Source organism: Typopeltis vanoorti, chromosome 8, assembly GCF_054136105.1.
Source record: "Typopeltis vanoorti isolate ZY-2024b chromosome 8, IOZ_Tvanoo_1.0, whole genome shotgun sequence".
Classification (NCBI taxonomy): domain Eukaryota; kingdom Metazoa; phylum Arthropoda; class Arachnida; order Uropygi; family Thelyphonidae; genus Typopeltis; species Typopeltis vanoorti.
Window position 1 is genome coordinate 147490078 of NC_143556.1, and position 20559 is coordinate 147510636.

Consider the following 20559-nt stretch of genomic DNA (forward strand, 5'->3'; position numbering starts at 1 on the left):
AAAGAGGAGAGTGTTTAAGTTAACTGTAGATGAAAGTTTAATTCCTTGGTGTAAATTTTTACTCCATTTTATTATTATTTCTTTTAAGTATATATTAAAAAGAGTTCCTGAGAGAGGACATCCCTGTCGGACATCCCTTGGTTTATCTCTCTTGTATATGATAGCTCGTGATTTAATCTTATTTGTATTTGATTATTTTCATATATACTTGTGATAGCTTTTAGGGTATAATTTGGTATTTGTCTTTCTTTTAATATGTTAAATAACATGTTTCTTTTAACTTTCTCAAATGCTTTTTCAAAGTCAATAAATGCGATATGCGTTTCCAAATTATATTCTCTTCTTTTCTCTGCTATTAATTTTAGGTAAAAGGCTGGGGTCTATACATGATCGTCCTTTTCTAAATCCATTCTGTACCTCTAGAATAAAGTTTTCGGAATATTTCATTAGTTTGTTATTTAAGATTCTGCTATATATTTTGTAACAGGAAATTAGTATACTGATACCTCTATAGTTTTTAGGGTCATCTCTATTACTTTCTTAAAGATAGGGATCACAATTGCTTTTTTCCATTCTATTGGGGTGGGGGGAGATACCAGTTGAGTAAATTTTATTTAAAAATAATGAGTCTTTTTTTGAATCTTGTTCCTGCGTATTTATATAGTTCTGAACCTAGCTTATCTTCTCCAGGTGATTTTCCGTTTCTTGTTTCTTTCAGGCTGATTTCTAATTCTTCCTCAGTTATTTCCTTTTCATTTTCGTTAATTGTTTGCCAGTTGTCTTTTTTAAAATATTTGTCTGTCCACAGTTCTGTGTAGTAATTTAGAAATTCTTCTAATTTCAATTCAGTGTTTAATTTTATGTTTTCTTTGGTATCTGCATTTAGGTGTTTCAAAATCTTATATACATTGTGTCTTATTTTATATAAATCATGTTCTAAATTAGAAACAAATTTATTCCATGATTCTCTGTTTTTTTCTGATTTCTCTTTTAGCTATGTCTCTTATTCTTTTATATTCTATTTCATCTTCTAATCTTTTACTGCTTAACCATTTGTGATAGGCTTCTTTTTTTTTTTTTTTAATTATTTCTTTGATTGTATCATCCCAGATGTTCAGTTTTTTTCTTTTATTGAATGTTTTGGGCTTTCATTTGCTGCTGCATTTAGTATCGTTTTTATATTAAGCCATTCTATTTCTATTTCTTCATTTTGTTTTATTTTATCTAGATATTGGTTAATTCTTTGTTCATATAGCCATTGTACATTTGTGTCATTCAATAGTCTAGTTTTATAAACAAATGTTTCATTTTTTTTTTTCTGTTCTTGTTACTTGTAGCCATTTAGGTGGTAATCTTAATTTTATTTTAACAAGGAAGTGGTCACTGCTTATTTCATATCCTCTGTGAACTTTAACATCTAGTGAAAATTTTGATGTCTTTTCATTTAATATGAAGTAATCTAATATTGATTTCCATCCTCTTGCTGCCCAAGTATATTTATGTATGTCTTTATGTTTATAGAAGGAATTCATTATTTTTAGGTTATTATAAACTACAAAGTCAATCAATTTTTTACCATTTCTGTTTAGAGTGTGTTCTCCATGTATTCCTATATTATTATTAATTTTCGTGTTTCCAATTCTTGCATTTAAGTCTCCTGCTAAAATTATGTAGTCATTTTTATTTATTTTATTATATATGTTTTGTAGCTGATTATAAAAATCAATATTATCCTGTTCTCTTCCTTCTTCTGGGGCATATAAACCAATTATTGTTAAATAGCCTCTATCTATTTTTATTCTAGCTTCTATTATTCTTTCCTTCTATAATTATAATGCTTTAACTGTTTTGAAAGGGAGTTATGTATCCAAATCATGACTCCTGCTTGTGCTCTTTGGTCTCTGTCGACTCCACTGTATATCACATTAAAATTTTCAGTGTTCTCATAGTTCCTTTTAATTTCTTTTTTGTTTCAGTGATTACTGCTATTTTAAAATTTCTTTCATTTAGTAACTGGTCTAATTCTATTTCTTTATATGCTGTTCCTCTTACATTCCAGTTTGCTATGTGTATTATATTTTGTCATTTCCATTTTCATTTTCCCTTTTCCATTCCAGGGTCGTTTCCCATAGATTCAATCCGATTATCTTTTTCTGTCAGCTTACAAGTAGGATTATGTTCTCCATGTCAGGGAACTAGCCTGACGATGGAATAGTTCAGTGGTAGGGCTGCTACCTTAAGGCTTCTGAACTAGCCTTCTTCCGAATTTAAACCCATAGGAGGAATAGGGTATAATGAAGGGGAAAGAGTAGATTATAGAAGAAATATAGTAAGGTTCATAGAGAGGGCATAGTTGTAAGGCCAGAAATGAAAAGACCCCATGGCCCTCGAGTACTCTAATAGCATAAGGGTCATAAAGTAAGAAGAGTTGGCTGATAAGGCCTTATAGGAAAGATTAAAGCAAGTGGATCTTCCTCAAAGTAGAAGAAGGAGAGGATAGATCCAGTTAGGGCTCCATGGGAGTGCCGCTTCCCTTACAATCAAGATGATTGCCCCTTATGGCCCTGTTGGTCCACGAGTCCTTATTTAGTATATTCGGATCACACCACCATATATATATATATATATATATATATATATATATATATATATATATATATATACACACACACGCATGCACATGTACACACACACACATGGTGGGCTCCCCTATCCACCCCCAGGGGATGCACTGGCTATTTAGATGCACTAAAAATGTATTCAATGTGTCTGGGCCATGTGGCCAAATAGCAAACACATCATCAACATAGCGCAACCAGAGACTAGGTTTGAGAGTGGCTGTGTTGATAGCTAGCTTTTCCAGATGTTCTATGTAGAAGTTGGATGGGGGGGGGGGCGATCCCATAGCTGCCCCATCTAATTGTTTGTATATTTTCCGTATATTCCATGTTAAATGGAAGCCATTATTTTGATTTTTGAAACTTCTTTAGGAGTAACGGCAAAATTGTGTCCACGACTTAATGCACTCGTGGCTTCTTTAGTTAAGGTTAACGATGATAAGTTCACAACGATGCCATCTTGATGTAATTGCGGCCGCTGTGTAGCACTGCGTTGCTGGAGGAATTCAAATTTCTTCTGGTGCCGGTTTTTAACTTTAGTGAATTCTTTATTGGCTGTAGAGTCGGAGATTTTCTCCAGGATATCCCATAGCTCCGGGTTCAAAATGTCAGAAAGTGTATCACATAGTGCACTGATGGAAGAATTTATTTTTAAAAGTTCTCAGCGAGTAGCGTATATCTGTTCCCTAGCTAGAACAATCTGTTACAGTGGCATTGCTCTCACTGCTGAACTTTCTCACCTGCACCATACCTTCCTAACCAATGGCTATAATCCTCATAAGATAAATTAAATACTAAATGCTGCCCAGAAATCCCCCCCCCCCACTATCTACCACAGAAGACTACAAAAAAACTATCACCATCCCATACATTAAAGACACGTCTGAAAAGATATCTAGGGTGCTTAGCAAACACCAACTGCACACCGTATTTAAACCTTATGTGAAATTGGCAACTCTCATCCATTCACCTAAGGACAGATTCAATCCTTTATCACATCCAGGAGTCTATGAAGTATCCTGTTCTTGTCATTGAGCCTACTACGGACAGACAGGAAGAACTGTGGACATCTGCCTCCTCAGTGATCACAAAAAATATATCCGGCACTTTTGCTTCGGCAAGTCGGGTCTGGCAGACCATGCTTTGGATACCCCAGCACACAGGATCAATTGGAAAAAATACAAAAGTACTGCACAGAAGCTTCTACAAGTCAGAGAGGTTGTTCCTGGAATCAACAGAAGCCTTAAAACATACTCCAAACCTTAACAACTATGGCTGTATAAATCTACCAAAGATTTGGGAGACAGTCATCATAAGACCAAATTAATATTTATTTATTTTAATTTTATTTTTTTCAAAACTTTTTTTTCTTTTTTTTTTTATATAACTTAGATGGCACCATATTAGGACTTTAGTCTTGTGTTGTATGCTGCGATTACTTATACTAGCCCCACTGTTACACCGAATTGTGGTTGTCTCGCATTTGTAACAAACATTTTGTGTGCTCTGAAGATGCTGGATATAATACCAGCAAAATATTAGCTTTTAAGTTAATAAATAATTATTTTCTTATCAATCTGTGTTCTCATCAATACCATTTAAATCCAATTCAACATGCTGTTAACAGTTTGTGGAAATGGATGATGATTTCTTGTGTCTATACAAAAATTGGTGATGAAGAATGATTGCAGGAGGTCTGACTTTTCTTTTGATAATTGGTAGAGCCTCTGCTACTAATGGCTCGTAAAAAGTTAAGCAAGTTTGAGCTCAGTTAGTAGTTGGAAGGGATCATTCGATTCTGTTGACACACTCTCCCTAATAACATTATTATTATGTACTATAATAATAGTGTTATTATGGTACATAATAGTATTATGTTGTGGTATGTTATTGAGGAGTGAGGGGGGGGGGCAAGCAAAGGCAGAAGTTATGCTAAACAGCCTTAAATGGGAGCCCTGAAGGATTGACCGTCAGTTGAGATGGAAGCAAGCTTATTTTTGCCATTTATGAAGTATGCTTTTGATTTGTTGTTATTTTTTTTTTTTTTACACTTCTTTTGAGCTGTAGTTTAGTCTGAGTAAGAAGTTGGAGTTTTTGACTTGACCCATATATTTTTATTATGGACTTAAAGAACATTTTTGAGAGAACCAGGGCTTGGGTAGAGATTGGACTTGCAGAATATTCAGAAATGAAGATCCTCATTTCATTAACAATTATTTCAGTTATCTGGTTTAAGCAGGTGTTTGGATAATGAGAGGGAAAATGGTAATCAGATCATGGAAAAGAGATATTGAATCTCAGAGATCACCCACTTGGCATCTTTGTGATGCCATACAGTACGAAGCCAAGATTGGCAAGAACGAGATCGATTTATAGAAAAAGGAATGTGTGTGTGTGAGGTTATGGTCAAAGTTGTCAGAAAGAGAGCAAACATTTCCAGTGTATTGGAAACAGAACTGGTTAAGAAATTGATTCCATCTGTTCACTCCCCTAATATTTCTCAGAATTCTCATATCTGTGGTCTCCAGTTTTTGATTATGTCATTTCTAATCCAGCTCTCAGTCCCAAAAGTTAAAATTAGTTTGAATGCTGTCTTGTATATTGCTAATTTAGTGTTTTGACTATTTTGAGTGATTTCTCACTTATTCCATATAAATTATTCAGTTGACTTCCTTACTTTACCAGCTTTGCTAATTATGTTGTCTATTTCCTTATTTAATTTGCCATATTTGCTCAAAATTTTGCCTATATAGACAAAATGTTTCACTTGTTCTATAGATTATCCATTCATGATGTAGTTGGTGTCTTTTTTAGCACCAAATATTTTCATTGTCTTTTATTATTATTATTATTATTATTATTAATTTTGATGTCAAATTTATTACAGTAGTTATTCTGTTTAGTAAGGGAATCTTGCAAACTTGTACTGGATTTATTAGAAGTATGACATTATCTGCAAAAAGTAAAGAGCTGAGATTAACATCTCCAATTTTAATATCCATAATAATAATGTGATCCATATAGATGACGAATAACAGTAGACATAATGTGCACCCTTGTGTGACCCTAATTAAACATTCATCTTCCCATAATTCTCCTTTAGTTCTAACTGCAAAATTACAACTCAAATATAGACTATGCAGTGGTACAGCGTACCAGCACCTTTATTAATAGTGACACATAACATACTTGGATGGTGTAGTACATCTTGAAATCTTTAATATTCAGTTGTTGTTGTTTTTTTTTAATGATTTTATCTGTTGTTCAGATAAGCTTAGTTATTTAATGAAATTTGCATTTTTCACTAAGTCTGCTGTTAAGATATTTGATATATAAAACTTTACATCTATATTTAGAATCCTAAATTACTTCCATGTTTTTACATTAACTTATTCATGCCAAGCTGTGGCTCATTGAGTTGTGCTTCATGTAGGATTTAGTGCTACAATACAAATATTTATATTTGTATAATACAATACAATAAATACAATACTAAATAAAAACCGCATTTAGTGCTACAGTAAAAGCCAGGTGCATACTCAGGTTCACGAGGATAAACTGAGTTGGGATTAAGTTGATGATTAGCAATATAAAGCATTCAACTGCAAAAAAAAAAAAAGGAAGAAAGCATTGTGTAAGGGATATAGACAAGGTGTCAATATTCCCATGAGCATTAGGAAACACAAGCAAGAAGGGTAAGGAAGGCTAAATCAGATTTCAAGAGAAAATTATCTGAGCAGGTCAAAGTAAATCCAAAGGAATTTTTTGCTGTGTAGCAAGTAAGAGAAAGACTGATTCTGGAAAGATGACTTTACTCAGTGCTGATGGAAGGAAAGTGACAGAAGCAGAAGAAATAGTTCAGTTACTAAGTGCAAGGGTATATCATTCATACCCTTTGCAAGAAGGGGTATATCATCCAGATAGTGACTTTACAGTTACAGAGGTGACAGAGACTGATGTGAGCATTGAGATAGATGAACTGGAAGGTACTTAGTATATTGAAAAATATCAATGTGAATACAGCAGTGGGCTTGAACGTGTGTCTGCTCGTGTGCCACAAGAACACACAAGTGAACTGGCAGTGCCTCTGACAAAGTTGTTTAATCTAAGTCTCAGCTCTAGCAAACTTCCATGGGAGTGGAAAGAGGGTAAGATAGTTCCATGACATAAAGGCGGCTCCAAGACAAAAGTAGCAAATTACAGACCAATTAGTATTTCTGGAATGGGTGGACAGGAATATGATACTTTATAGGGGACAGTATGGCTTTGTAAAAGGTAGTTCTTGCCTAAGTAATTTATTCACATTTTATAATAAGGTGACAGCAGAATTGGATAAAGAAAATAGCTACACTGATACTGCTAGATTTTGCAAAGGCTTTGATAGAATACTGCATGGAAAACTATTACATAAGTTAGAGCAAGTAGGAATGGATATGATGAGGCTGGTGACATGGTTGGGGGGGGGGGCTGATAGACATCAGAGGGTGGTGTATGGTGGAGCAGAATCAAGGCAAATGAGGGTGACTAATAGAGGTCCCAATGGCTCTGTCCTAAGACCGCTACCCTTTAATTTATATATTAATGATATAGCAGAAGATTTGAAGGGGGAGACATTCAGTTGTTTGCCAATAATGCAAAACTAGGGAGGACAATAATTGATAAAAGTGATGTAGATATCTTACAAGATGATATAAATAAATTGGCAGTGTGAGCAGAGGACAGTGGTTGTCAATTCAGTGTTCTGAAATGTAAGGTTATTATTATTATTATTATTATTATTACCCAAGACCCCATGGAGTCAGGCTGGGAGATCCTTTTATCACACATCTCATACCATGCTTTAAACATATTCAAATTCTCTGCAGACACCACACTCTCAGACAAGGCATTCCAATCATTCACAACTCTGCATGAAAAAAACCTGCTTCTCACTCCCTTACTCACATCCTCTTTATACACTTTCTAGGGATGAGCTCTAGTTCTCCCTTGATCTCTCACTATTTTCTGTAAAACCTCTCCAGCATTGATCCAATAACAACCCCTTACCAACTTTACTATAGGTCTCTATCATATCTCCCTTCTTCCTCCTCTCCACCAGACTCTGCATCTTCTCACGCTTTCCTCATACTCAGCATTAAAGAGGTCAGAAAGTACCTTAGTCACTTGCCTTTGGACCCTTTCCAACATCTCTTCATCCTTCTGAAAACCAGTGACCATATCTGGGCACAATAATCCATGTGTGGCCTAATCAAAGCCTTATACAATGGAACAAGAATCTCCCTACTTGTACAAGTCAGTGTCCTCCACATCAGTCCCAGAAGCCTTTGTGTTGTCTTCATAATTTTGGTTATGTGTCCCCTAAATTTCAGATCCTTCTCCACTATCACCACCAGATCTCTTATTTCCTCCACCTCCGACAATATATCCTCACCAAGCATAAATTCTGCATCCCATCTTTGTTTTCCAAATTTTAAAACCTTACATTTTGCAACATTGAACTCACATCCCCATTTCATGCCCAGTCACTCAATTTATTCAAGTCTTCTTGTAAGGCCACAACATCTTCACTACTCTTCATGGTTTGTCCCAACTTTGCATCATCTCCAAACAACTGAATATCTTCATCCAAATCTTCACCAATATCATTAATATACAAGTTAAACAGTAATGGCCCTAAAACAGACTCCCGAGGCACACCATTAGTGACTTTCCTTTTCCTGGATATCGCTCTCCCATACACAACTTGTTGATACCTATGAGATAGCCAGTCTCCAATCTAATGCATTATTCTAATATCCAACCCCATCTGCTCTAGTTTGACTATCAACTTATCATGCAGTAATCTATCAAAAGTCTTTGTGAAATCTAAGTATATTACTGTGTATCCTTCTCCTCTGTCCAAGGAGGCAGTCACCTTATTGTAATAATTAAGTAAATTACTAAAACATGACCTCCCTTTAGCAAATCCATGCTGTCCATCAAAGATAATACCATTGTTGTGAATCCATTTCTGGATCCTAGTTCTCACAAGCTTCTCCAACAATTTAACCACAACACCTGACACACATAGGCCTATAATTTGATGCTTGAGTTCTATCACCTTCTTTATGAAGTAGCACAATCTTGCCCTCCTTCCACTCCTTATGAACTTAACCCAGTATTAAAAAAATATGTCAAGGCCGGCATCAACTCCCTGGCACATTTCTTCAGAATATGTGGTGATATATTATCAAGTCCCACAGCCTTATTAGCATCAAGTTTGCTCAACTCCCCATACACCTCTTACTCACTTACAGTCAGTCTTTCCTCCCCATCATCAACTGTTTCTAGTTTGTACCCATGTACCCTCAATCTCTCCATGAATTCACATTCACAAGATTGAAAGACCTTTATGAACTGCTCATTAAGTATCTCCACCACACCTTAATGCACTTTGGATGAAAAGATTAACACAGTTTGTATCTTATTGATGGTACTAGTTTACAGGAAATTGATGGGGCTAGGGATCTGGGGGTGATGGTAGATAGATATGAAATTCAGAGGACATATTTCAAGAGTTGGCAAAATAGCTCATAGGATTACTTGGATGCTGAACAGCACATTGACAAGTAAAGATAGGGAGGTTATTATCCCTCTTTATAAGGCTATGATTCAGCCACATGTTTACTACTGTGCATAAATTTGGTCACCTGCATTTCATCGGGGGTGAGATGATTCAGAGATGAATGACCAAGCTGGTGAATGTTCCCTGTAAAGATAGATTGAGGGTACATGGGTTGTAGAATTTAGCTGACAGGCAGAGGAGAGGGAATATGATAGAAACTGAAGTCACTAAAGGGATACTATAAGATTGGCATAGGAAAAAATTTTCAATACATGGAGAGTAGGGGGAAAAGAAGGGGTCACACTTTGAAGCTATCTAAGATTGTGGTTACTGAGTGCGTGCAGACCAGGTTCTTTTCTTTGAGAGTGATGAATGAGTGGAATGAATTGCCAGAGGTGGTGGTGAGCACACCCACAGAAGATATATGATTGATATTGTGTTAATGGATAGAGTGGGTCTCCTGCAATGAGTCTTTTGACTCTATGGGAGTGTCCATATAAATAATAATAAAACTTTTGCTTTGTTTGGTTTACAACTATTTATTATGGTATCTGTTTGGGAAGGATAATTTTTTACTATATCAGGTGTCATTTTACAATTTCACTAAATACTCTAATTGCTTCATTGTTCAACTAAATATAGTATATGTTGTTGTGTCTATGTATATGTTTAATGCTACAACCAAACTTTACTTTGTTTTCCTTGCCTCTACATGTGTCCATGGGGTGTGGGGATTCAGGGTCATCCGTCTTCCAGTACTAAGCTACTAATATATATCTGATATGCTGCCATAAAATGTGTGACAAATTCTTGTGTTCTGAATCAAGATAAATTATAGCATGTGACAATTTGTTTTTACCCATTGCAAACACGCTAAATCATTTTACTAGTTTTATCCAACTTTCACACATGTGATGTTCATTTCTGAGAAGTAATACACAAGTTGTCTTGAACACTAGAGTACAAAATTTAAAAAATTACTAGTTTCTTTCCTTACACAGGTAAAAAATTAAAAGCAAGTGAAGAATGTTTGTCTCTTGTTCCTGATGGTGTCTGCATCCAACAGCAAGAAATGTCTGGCCAGATTGCTAGACTGTTGAGGCAAAAAAAAAAAAAAAAAAAAAAACTTCTGGACAAAGTATAAGTGGCTTAATTGTAAAGTAAGAGACTTAAATGTGCAATAGATAAACAAATTGGAACCCTTGGAGTGGAAAAGAAGACAGGCATGAAGATCTCTAAAGAATGGAAAAATGGTGAAATTACCTATTTTGGTAAAAGTAGACAGCAACAGCCACTGTCTTTAAGAAAGAAACTTTTCAGTGTCATAAAGAAATGGCAGGGCATAACAGAAAAAATTTTTGCACCACATATAAGGTGGCCAAAATTCAAATTATCTTACTCTAGTATTTGCCACTGATAATTTAATCTTGCCATGAACCGTAAACCCTTTGTGCTTCTCACATAAATGGCACGCATGAAGCATAGATGCTGTTCATTTGTCCTTTATGCTTTCCATATTTAAAATTTATTAATTGATAAATTAAAATCTTCAAAGTTATCCTATAGTTAATTGCATTGGATCAATTAAGATGAACGCTATGCACTTTTAATTCATACTTCAACAATAATGCAATCGTACAGTCAAATTGTCGCAAATTTTGTAGCTCGAGTTGCATAAACCACTCGACAGCACAGCTAACCTAAATGGGCAAGCAACACCACTGACATTTATGCTTAATGAACTGCATGGCATGTTTATTTTGTTAATTTGTTGTTCTTATTCTAAAAAGATCATCACACTATGAAGTAACATCAGTAAATAATTTTTTTTTTTTCTTATTGTTTTAAGTTTCAATTTTTTCTGCTGGTAGTTGGAAAAAATAGGTACCAGCACCTATTTTTTCCAACTTATTATCTCAGCCAACCCCTCAGGAAACTCACCAGCTGCTTTATCATCACCACTAGCAGCTTCACCTTGCACCTTAAGGTATGTAAATTGCCCCAAGCCTTAAAGCATAAACCAACCTTTATTAGCATTAAACTCTTCACTTGCACTCGTCCCTTTCACTTTTCAATGCCTCAAACAATCTTTTCGCCTTTTCTTGAATTAACATGAGGCTAATTTGGATATGCCATTGATGCTGGTCTTCCAGCCAAAGAATATGAAGCCTTTCCATCTCAATCATGAGCCTACTACGTTTTATCGTAATCACAGTCGATTTCATGGGCACCAATCCTTTCACGTGTTCAAGGATGCAAACTTTATCCTTGATAATATTCCCTACTGTGGTACGTTTTAAGTTCAACGCGTGGCTGATGTTCGATGGGAGCCATATTGAAGGGTAAAAAGTCACAAAAAAACATAAACACAAAAGTGAGAGAGTGGATGTAAACAAAACAAGCGGTTCCCAAAGAGTGTATGCTGCGACCTAAGCGATGCCACCTCTCCCAAATGAACGCGCGCAACGGCGTATTCTTCCACTGTGCTCACAAACAAGTTTGCCCACGACGTTTGAATTTTACGTCGCGCTGCTTTAAGTCGAAATTTATTTTTTAAATTATTTATGGGATTACCGCCATAAAGTTGAAACGACACATGTCGAGGACCCCCTGTATATTCACCGTAAATATTAAAAAAAGATAAGGTGACGGTGTATAACCCTGTCACACCTCCCACCCCTTTTTTCACTCGAACGGCATCTGTTTCTTCAAAGACTGTTTTTACTGAAGCTTCTTGGCTGTTTGTTATACAGCTTTCTATCAAGGAAATTAGATGCTCAGGATCTAATTTCCTTGATATTTGATCTCATCACATTTCATAGTCTGCTGTGATCAACACAATGAAAAGCTTTCTTAGAATCAATAAAGCAGACAAATTCTTGCTTCTGAAATTCTCTCATTCTTTCCATTATCCATCTCATGTTTGTTGTCTGATATCTAGCTCCTCTACCACTCCTAAAGCCCAACTGTTCTTTTGGTATTTCTATATTCACATATGGTTCCATCCTTTTTCCTGATCTACAAAACGTAAATATAGATCCTTGTTATATTTCTGTGATTTCTCAACTATTTATCTTGAAGTGAATATCTGACTCTGGCAACTTCTATTTGGTCTGAATCCAGCTTGTTCTTCTTCAAGCTTCTCTTCCACAATTTTCTTACCCTTTTCACAAGCTTACTTGTGTAAACCTTACCACAACACTTAGCAGGGAAATTTCTCTGAAATTCTCACATTCAGTTTTATTTCCATATTCTGTACATGGGTAGAGCTCTATACCAGCATTTCTCAACCTTAATAAGCCCGAGGACCAGTACCTAAAACAATTCTGCTGACCACTAAGTTACAGAGGCGTAGCTGGGGGGAGATCCACCCCTGCCACACCTTTTTTGGCATTTAGGAAATCTCGCCTTACTGTCTATAAAACAGCAACTGAGTGATGAAATAAACTTCGACAATGTGATTGATGATTTTACGAAAATAAAAGCAAGAAAACACTTTAGAATGTTGGAATTAAAGTTTTACTTCAAAAATGGACATAGCGTTTTTAATTTATTTCTCTATATGTAGTTTTGATTTTTTGTAATTTTTTTTAAAAACCTACGTAGGGATTATCAACATTTCGGAAAAACTGTGTCATTTATAACATAATAAATCTAAAAGCATGTTTTGAAAGATATGGCAACATAATTAATTAAATTGGAAGTAAACGATTAAAAGTGTATCATCATTGAACACAGTTTTAATTTTTATTAAACAAATAAATAAGGTGATATAATTATGTTACTACGTACTTTTAATGAGATGGTTGACCTTCTCGGCACTTGCAGAGTTGCTGGATATCTGGCTCAATATTGGTCAACTTCAGTTGAAGATCGGCACATACACTAAGACGATTTCTGTATTTTGTTTTTATTTGAAGGAGCGATGAAAATCCTTTCTCACAAAGATAGGTTGTAGAAAACTGCATGACGATTTTCAATGCTTCAGATAATTCTGGAAATTCACTTCTTACTGAAGACGAGATCCAAAATCGAGCAAAAACATGATCACTGAATTGCATTTTAAGCCCACTCTCACTTGAAAGCTCAATTAACTGTTTCTTTTTCTTTCGATAACGAAAGGTCGTTCTCGTGACTATAAGCCTGAAATGGATCGCGAACCCACAGAAATTTCTTATAAAAGTTATTCGGAAAATATGTTTCAAAATTCCGTTTTCAGATTTTTGAGGCTGTCACAAACTCAGAATGAACAAAAATATTTTGAAAGTTAATTTTTCACTTGGTTAGAATATAATAAATTTAGTTTAATCCTTTATCCAAGTATGAGCAAACAAAGTTTACACCTGAGATACTTTCAGGTGCAAACTTTGTTTGCTCACACTTGAATAAAGGATTAAACTAAATTTATTATAGAACAAAAATATTATTTTCCACTAAAAAGAATTGCAATGTTGGAAAAGGTGCAAAGTGTCTGTCTTTTACATAATCTATCCATAAAACCAGTTTTTTCTGGAATGCCTTTATTTTGTCGTAGGCATCAAGAACAGTTAAAAATTTTCTCTGAAGGGAGAGATTTAGTTCATTTAATTTCGAAAAAATGTCTGAAAGATAGGGTAGTGTTGATAACCATGCTTCATCAACAAGGAGTGATGCAAAATCAGAATTACGTTCATTTACAAACAATAAAACTTTGTGCCTTAATTGAAATAACCTTGTTATGTTAACCTTGTACTTTGCCCCTGGAAAGCAAGCGAATTTCAGAATGAAGCAAAAGTTGTGTATATTCACTGCCCGTTTCGCGCAGAGTACTGAAAATGATGTTATTTAACGGTCGAGCTTTAATAAAATTAACTAGCTCGACAGCATTGTATAGCACAGTTTTAAATTCTGGTAGCATTCCTTTGGAGGCTAACACTTCCCTATGTATGAAACAATGCACCCAATTCATATCTGGAGCTATTTCTTTGACCTTAGAAACAACCCCACTATGCCTGCCAGTAAGAGCATGAGCTCCATCCGAACAGAAGCCTATACATTTTTTCCACTGGATCCCTTTGTGTATTATGCAATTATTGAGAGTGTGAAATATTTTTTCTCCAGTTGTTCGGGATGACAAAGTTCTACAAAACAGAATATCATCATGAATGTTGTTATCATGCGCATATCTCACGTAGCATATTAACTGCGCATCATTTGAAACATCAGTAATCTCGTCTATTTGTAACTCATAATAAGGGCTCTTCTTAACTCTTTCGATTAACTGAGATTCTGTGTCACCTGCCATATCATTAATTCTACGACCGACAGTGTCATTTGAAAAAGGAATCAAATCAACATCTTTTAGTAACTTGTTGCCAAACATAGTTTTTACCACATCTTTTATAGCTGGAAGTTGTAAATTTTCCCCAGTAAAATGAGGTTTCCCTGTTTTCACTATGCACAAACTTAAGAGATAGGATGTTTCCAGTGCTTTGCTATTAATGGAACCCATGGCTGAAATTATATCTTTCCTATGATTTAATGTCCCTAAGCTTCGCTGAAAAAATTCAATTGGCTTATTTTTCACATCACAATGTTTAGTTTCTAAATGTCATCGCAGTTTCGCAGGTTTCATGCACTCGTTCGACAATACTTCATAACACAAAACACATTGAGGTTTCTGTTCACTTTCATCTCCGCACCAAGTAAACCTGAATTCCAAATAATAACTGTTATATTTCCTACTGTATTTTTTCTTTGAACTGCTTATTTCTTCTACTTTAATAGTATCAGATTTACTGGCCGTTACAACACGTGTATTACAATTAGGGTTAGCATTACCTGTTTCATTTGCTCTTCTTTTCAAAGTCCTAGTTCGAAGCTAGTTCTTTTCCATTATTAAAAAAACTTTTCTGAAAAATATATAAATACTGGGGTTATCTCACGACACACTTCGTTCAAGTATCACTTAGCACTTCTGAAGATATACTGAGCCTTGGTTGAAGGAAACCTTCAATAATAAAAATCAATACACAACAAGCAGTTGGTTGAAATGTGGATAACACATGTTCACTTCAAATCTGACAAAACAGCATGGGAAGGTGGAAGCAATAAAACTATATTGTTTTTCACTTTACCCCTCTTTTATTATTCATCATTGTGCAGCTACAAATTTAGCGGCAGAATGACGAATAATAAAAGAGGAGTGAAGTGAATAACAATATAGTTTTATTGCTTCCACCTTTGAACATTCCAACACTATTTGTTGGTTTTTTTAAGACTCCATTTGATTTCAATAATTTTTACTTACTTATTCAATTTTAATTTGTTTTGTTTGAATAATTTAAAATATATATATTTATTTAATTAATTTAAGTCTGCCTGCAGACCACCTGTCCCATCGTTGAGGACCATAGGTTGAGAAACACTGCTCTATACCATTCATCTGGAATTCAGCCATCTGACCATGTCTTCTGAATTATGCATTGTAGCTATTGTAAAACTTTGATACCTCCATATTTCAGCATTTTCTAGTTGAATATTGTCTACTCCAACTGCCCTTTCCACATTTCAGATTTTTGATGGCTTTTTCTACTTCAGATATTGAAAAGTATTCCTGACTGCATGCCTGTTAAGTGTTTTTACCACCTTGCTGTCAGTGCTTGTTTCATTTAGCAATCTTTTGAAGTAATTGCTGTAGTTTTCGTGTCACCTTTATCATCTCCAATTCCTCTTATGGTACTGTTTCCTCCATTTGTAAGCTTTTCAATAACCTCCAGAATATTTTACCACCTTTCTGATATTTATTTTCTGTGTTCTTACAATGACATTTTCTGACTCTTCATGTCTTCTCATGACTTTTGTGTTTTTAGCAAGTTTTATACATTGCTTTGCTTTCTGACATTTTTTTCTGTATCCTTTAAGAGCACAAGCTGACTTACTTGCCAAGAACTTTTGATACACTTGCTTCTTTCCCTTAACTGTCTCTTAAGTGCACCATGGAGCTCTGAATTTTCTATCCTTGCAAAAAAACTTCACCACATGTCTCTCTTGCCGAATCAAGCAGTTTTCTTCAGAGGTTTGCCACTAAATCTCCAAGGTTTCATTCTTGTTCTCAAACTCTTTCATTTTTTCTTGAATAATATATATAGATATATGGTTGAGTCTTCACTTCTGAAAAGCTCTGATTCATTTTAAAATGAATCAAAGCTAATCAACTTTAATTCATTTTAAAACTTTCTTACACACTCCTTTTCAATATGTTATTCAATTTTATCCTGCTGAAAACTAAATGTTCATCAGCAGGAAAATATTGCTGTCAACAATGACTTTTCTTATTTCTTGCTTGTTCTCTCCATGTGAATTTGAGCACATCTTAATAAATTTAGTTTAATCCTTTATCCAAGTGTAATATTTTTATCAAACAAAGTGTGATAAAAGTTTGATTTGAAAATATCTTCAGGACTTAGGTAAGGTGGTACAACACTAGGCAACGCACAGCAAAGGTGGACCAAGCTCTCATCAATTGTATTTGTAATAACTAGTCCATGTTCTTAACTGAATCCAGCAGGTGCTTACCATTATTACCAGCTTTACTCTTTTCTCCAAATTTTCCTAAAATATTTCTATATGCCTGGTAATCATTTCCTACTCTCTCTCTGCTGTTTAGATCTCCAACAAGGACCAACTTCTTTTCCTTTTTAAATTATATCAGCTGCCTTCTCTAATGCCTCAAAAAATTTCTTCCTTAGTAGAAATGTGTATCTATGGTTCCACAGAATGTGGAACCATAGATACACATATCAGTCTAATTCCCTATTCTGATATTTGGCCACCTCACTCTACTTGATATTGCCTGCTATTCAAGAAGATTAACCTCGTATTTAGTGTTGAATACTATAACGACTAGCTACTCCTTCTTTTCCCTGATTGTTATTGCCTGAATATATCTTGTATTTGTTGCTTAGAAAGATCTCACATAATAAATTTAGTTTAATCCTTTATCCAAGTGTAATATTTTTATCAAACAAAGTTTGATAAAAGTTTGATTTGAAAATATCTTCAGGACTGAGGTAAGGTGGTACAACACTAGCCAACTCACAGCAAAGGTGGACCAAGCTCTCATCAATCCTTGTCTCAGTATCTCCTTGTGGACATGTATACTGCTATGCATTAAGGGAAGGGCCACTACCTAGACTGGTTTCAACCTTTATTGAGGTCTCGCCAGTGGGAGGCAGACCCAAACTTGGAGATACTAAGGCAGAAGCAATAGGAGAGGTCATATTTACCTATACGAGTTGCCAACAGGTGTACCACCATATTATTGAATTACTCTGGATTTAGAGAAAGATGTTGGAAGTTTATTTTGCACTTGGTTAGACTATAATAAATTTAGTTTAATCGTTTATCCAAGTGTAAGCAAACTATGTTTGCGCCTGAAACCTAACCTTACCTCAGTCCTGAAGATATTTTCAGACGCAAACTTTGTTTGCTTACACTTGGATAAAGGATTAAACTAAATTATTATAGTCTAACCAAGTGCAAAATAAACTTCCAGAAAGATCTCACCTTTAGTTTGTTTTGGTGACACTTATGTCAAACTGGTACTTATCCACTTCTTCTTCTGCTAGGGCCATTTCTTTTCCATTGATGCTTCTTATATTGATGGTACCAATTTTGAATTCTTTTGCTAATGTTGAGTTGGGATTTGTTTGAGTAGGTGACATCTCAGTGGCATGAAATGTTGTCATGTTGTATTGTTTTTATTATGGTTTAAGCCCTTAAGAATACAATTTGGTTGGCTAAATCCAAAATTGTCAGCCCATCCTTATTCACTCAATATCCAGATAAATACCTACTAATGGATTGCACCATGAGATGGTGAGGATTGGACATTAGGTCAGAAGCTCTGGTCAGTTCACTGCATTCCTTTAAAGACTATGTGGAGATCTCCTCCTGATTATCTAGCTTTAGCACCCCAATTATTTTAATAGCAGAAGTTTAAATGCAGTTGTTATTGGACATTTAATATGTCCTACTAAGAATATGTTTAGTACACATTATTAATTTTTATCTTTATAAAAAGTACAAGAAATTCTTTATAAATTTAAATAACATTATTTTCAGGTCAAATGTGGTTGCTACTATATTGTGTGTACGGGCTCCCGTCAACATCCTAAACAGTATTTATGGCTTTCTAGTAGTGATGGCGTAAACAGTCATCTTGTTGTAATGGCAGTTCATTTTACTCATCTGCGACAAGTGGCAGCATATCATTTAAATGAAACACGGATTCTTGCTATGGAAGCTGTACCTGCCATGCAAACTACAACTAGGTGCAGCAGTGTTGATGATGTACCAGCTATAACTTGCTCACCAACTATGCCTTATGCTACAGAAACTGTCTGGCTTGGAACTGATAGTAGAAAGTAAGTTTTGTTTTATATCTTTCATGTTAATTCAATGAGAATTAATTTATATAATTTTCTACTTAAATAAATAATGAAATCTATTATAATAGTTAGTTACCATACAATTGAAGTATTTTTGTCAGTAACAGTAACAATGAACATGATCTAATATTATACTATCATTTCAAGGATGCTCTTGAAATTGGGTATATATATATGTGAAACATGGGTGCTGACATTAAAATCTTTGGTAGCAATGTGTTAATAGAAGTTAGGAATATTTTATTTATTCATGTAAATCATGTAAAAAAGTATACTATATAATCCTTACAAATTTTTATACTAATCTCAGTTACAATACATCTTGGAAACAAGTTTATATTCTCCTAGTCCCAAAAAATGCAGATAAAAGATAGCATTAGTCCCATTTATTTCTCTAGCAGCAAATTAAAATTAATTAATTTTTTAAATTAAACTTCATTTTTTAACTTCTGGTTCAAAATTTCCTTGTGCTATTTTGTTGCATTTATTTGTTGCTTTACAGCTCCCTAAATTCTGATAATGTTACCAACCTCTCTGAATAGTTATCACTTCACTTTTCTTGTCCAATTGTAAAAAGTTATTTGCTTGGTTACAAAGCCAATTATACTCGAAAGTAATTATATTCTTGTTTGCACAAGCTTGGATAATCCTATATTAGAGTGTGAACAAACAAAGTTTGTACATGAAATATCTTCATGCACTTGTATAGTAGCTAATGATTGCATATCGTTTAAGAGATGTGTGTATTGTAATGCTTTATGGCAGTGTTTCTCAAACTTCAGATATCTGCGTACCTCTTTTTAAATTTTCATTATTACCAAATACCCCCTAATTAATTAATTAAAAATAAATTAATTAAAAATCATCATCAGATTCCTGTCATGTACCCTCAAGGGGTGTACAGGATATGATAGTACTACATGAAAAAATTACATCATTACTAACTTCCTCTCTACAATTTTCCTCCAAATCAGTCTGTTACTTGTCAAGACTCCAACATTATCAAATCTTATATTCGTATCGTCTAAGGCACTTTCTACCGTATCAATCCACCTATATCTTGGTCTTCCTCTGGGTCGTTTTGCTGCCAACCTGGCAGAGAACACTTGTTTTGCTAATTTTTCTTCACCCATTCTGTTTAAGCGACCATACCATCTGAGATTAGCTATGCTAACGCATTCCTGGATGCTGACAATGTCTAGTTCTTTCCTAATATCCTCGTTTTTAATATGATATTGCCATTGATGCCATCTGTTCACGCCTATAATCTTTCTCAAGACTCTCATATCTGCAGTCTCTAGTATTTGGTCAAGTGTTTTACTTCTGACCCAGCTCTCAGATCCATAAGTTAAAACTGGTTTGAACACTTTCTTGTATACAGCTAATTTAGTGTTCTGACTAATTTCTCTCTTATTCCATATGAATTTATTCAATTGACTTCCCACCATACCAGCTTTGCTGATTCTGTTGTCTATTTCTATATTCAATTTTCCATCTTCACTAAAAATCGTGCCTAAGTAGCTGAAATGTTATACTTGTTCCAGAGGTTCTTCATTGACAATACAGTTGACATTTTCAATGATTCTGCCTATGTTTATTGTCTTTGTCTTTTTAATGCTGAACTTCATACCATATCTATTACTACAATTATTCAATTTAGTCAAAGAATCTTGCAGACTCGTAGCGGATTTATTGATAAGTATAACATCGTCCACATAAAGCAAACAGCTGACATTAACATCTCCAATTTTGATATCATGTTTAATACTACTTTCCTTCATAATGTGATCCATATAGATAATGAATAACAGTGGGGATAATGTATATCCTTATCTCACACCAGATTTAACATTAAACCATCTTCCTGTACTTCCTTCAATTCTAACTGCTGACTTACAACTCAAAT

The 20559-nt window shown here is 34.7% G+C and overlaps 1 protein-coding gene across 3 annotated transcripts in view; it reads left to right on the top strand.

Moving 5' to 3' along the window:
- Positions 1-18331: 18331 nt before the first annotated feature.
- The window catches only part of LOC150104415 (rho guanine nucleotide exchange factor 10-like), a 172413-nt gene continuing 170185 nt past the window's right edge, over positions 18332-20559 (top strand). For all 3 annotated transcript variants that reach the window (XM_090396364.1, XM_090396362.1, XM_090396363.1), the window contains exon 1: positions 18332-18629. In XM_090396364.1, the coding sequence (XP_090252490.1) occupies positions 18433-18629 (197 nt within the window). In that variant the 5' untranslated portion in view covers positions 18332-18432. The remainder of the gene's footprint in view (positions 18630-20559) is intronic.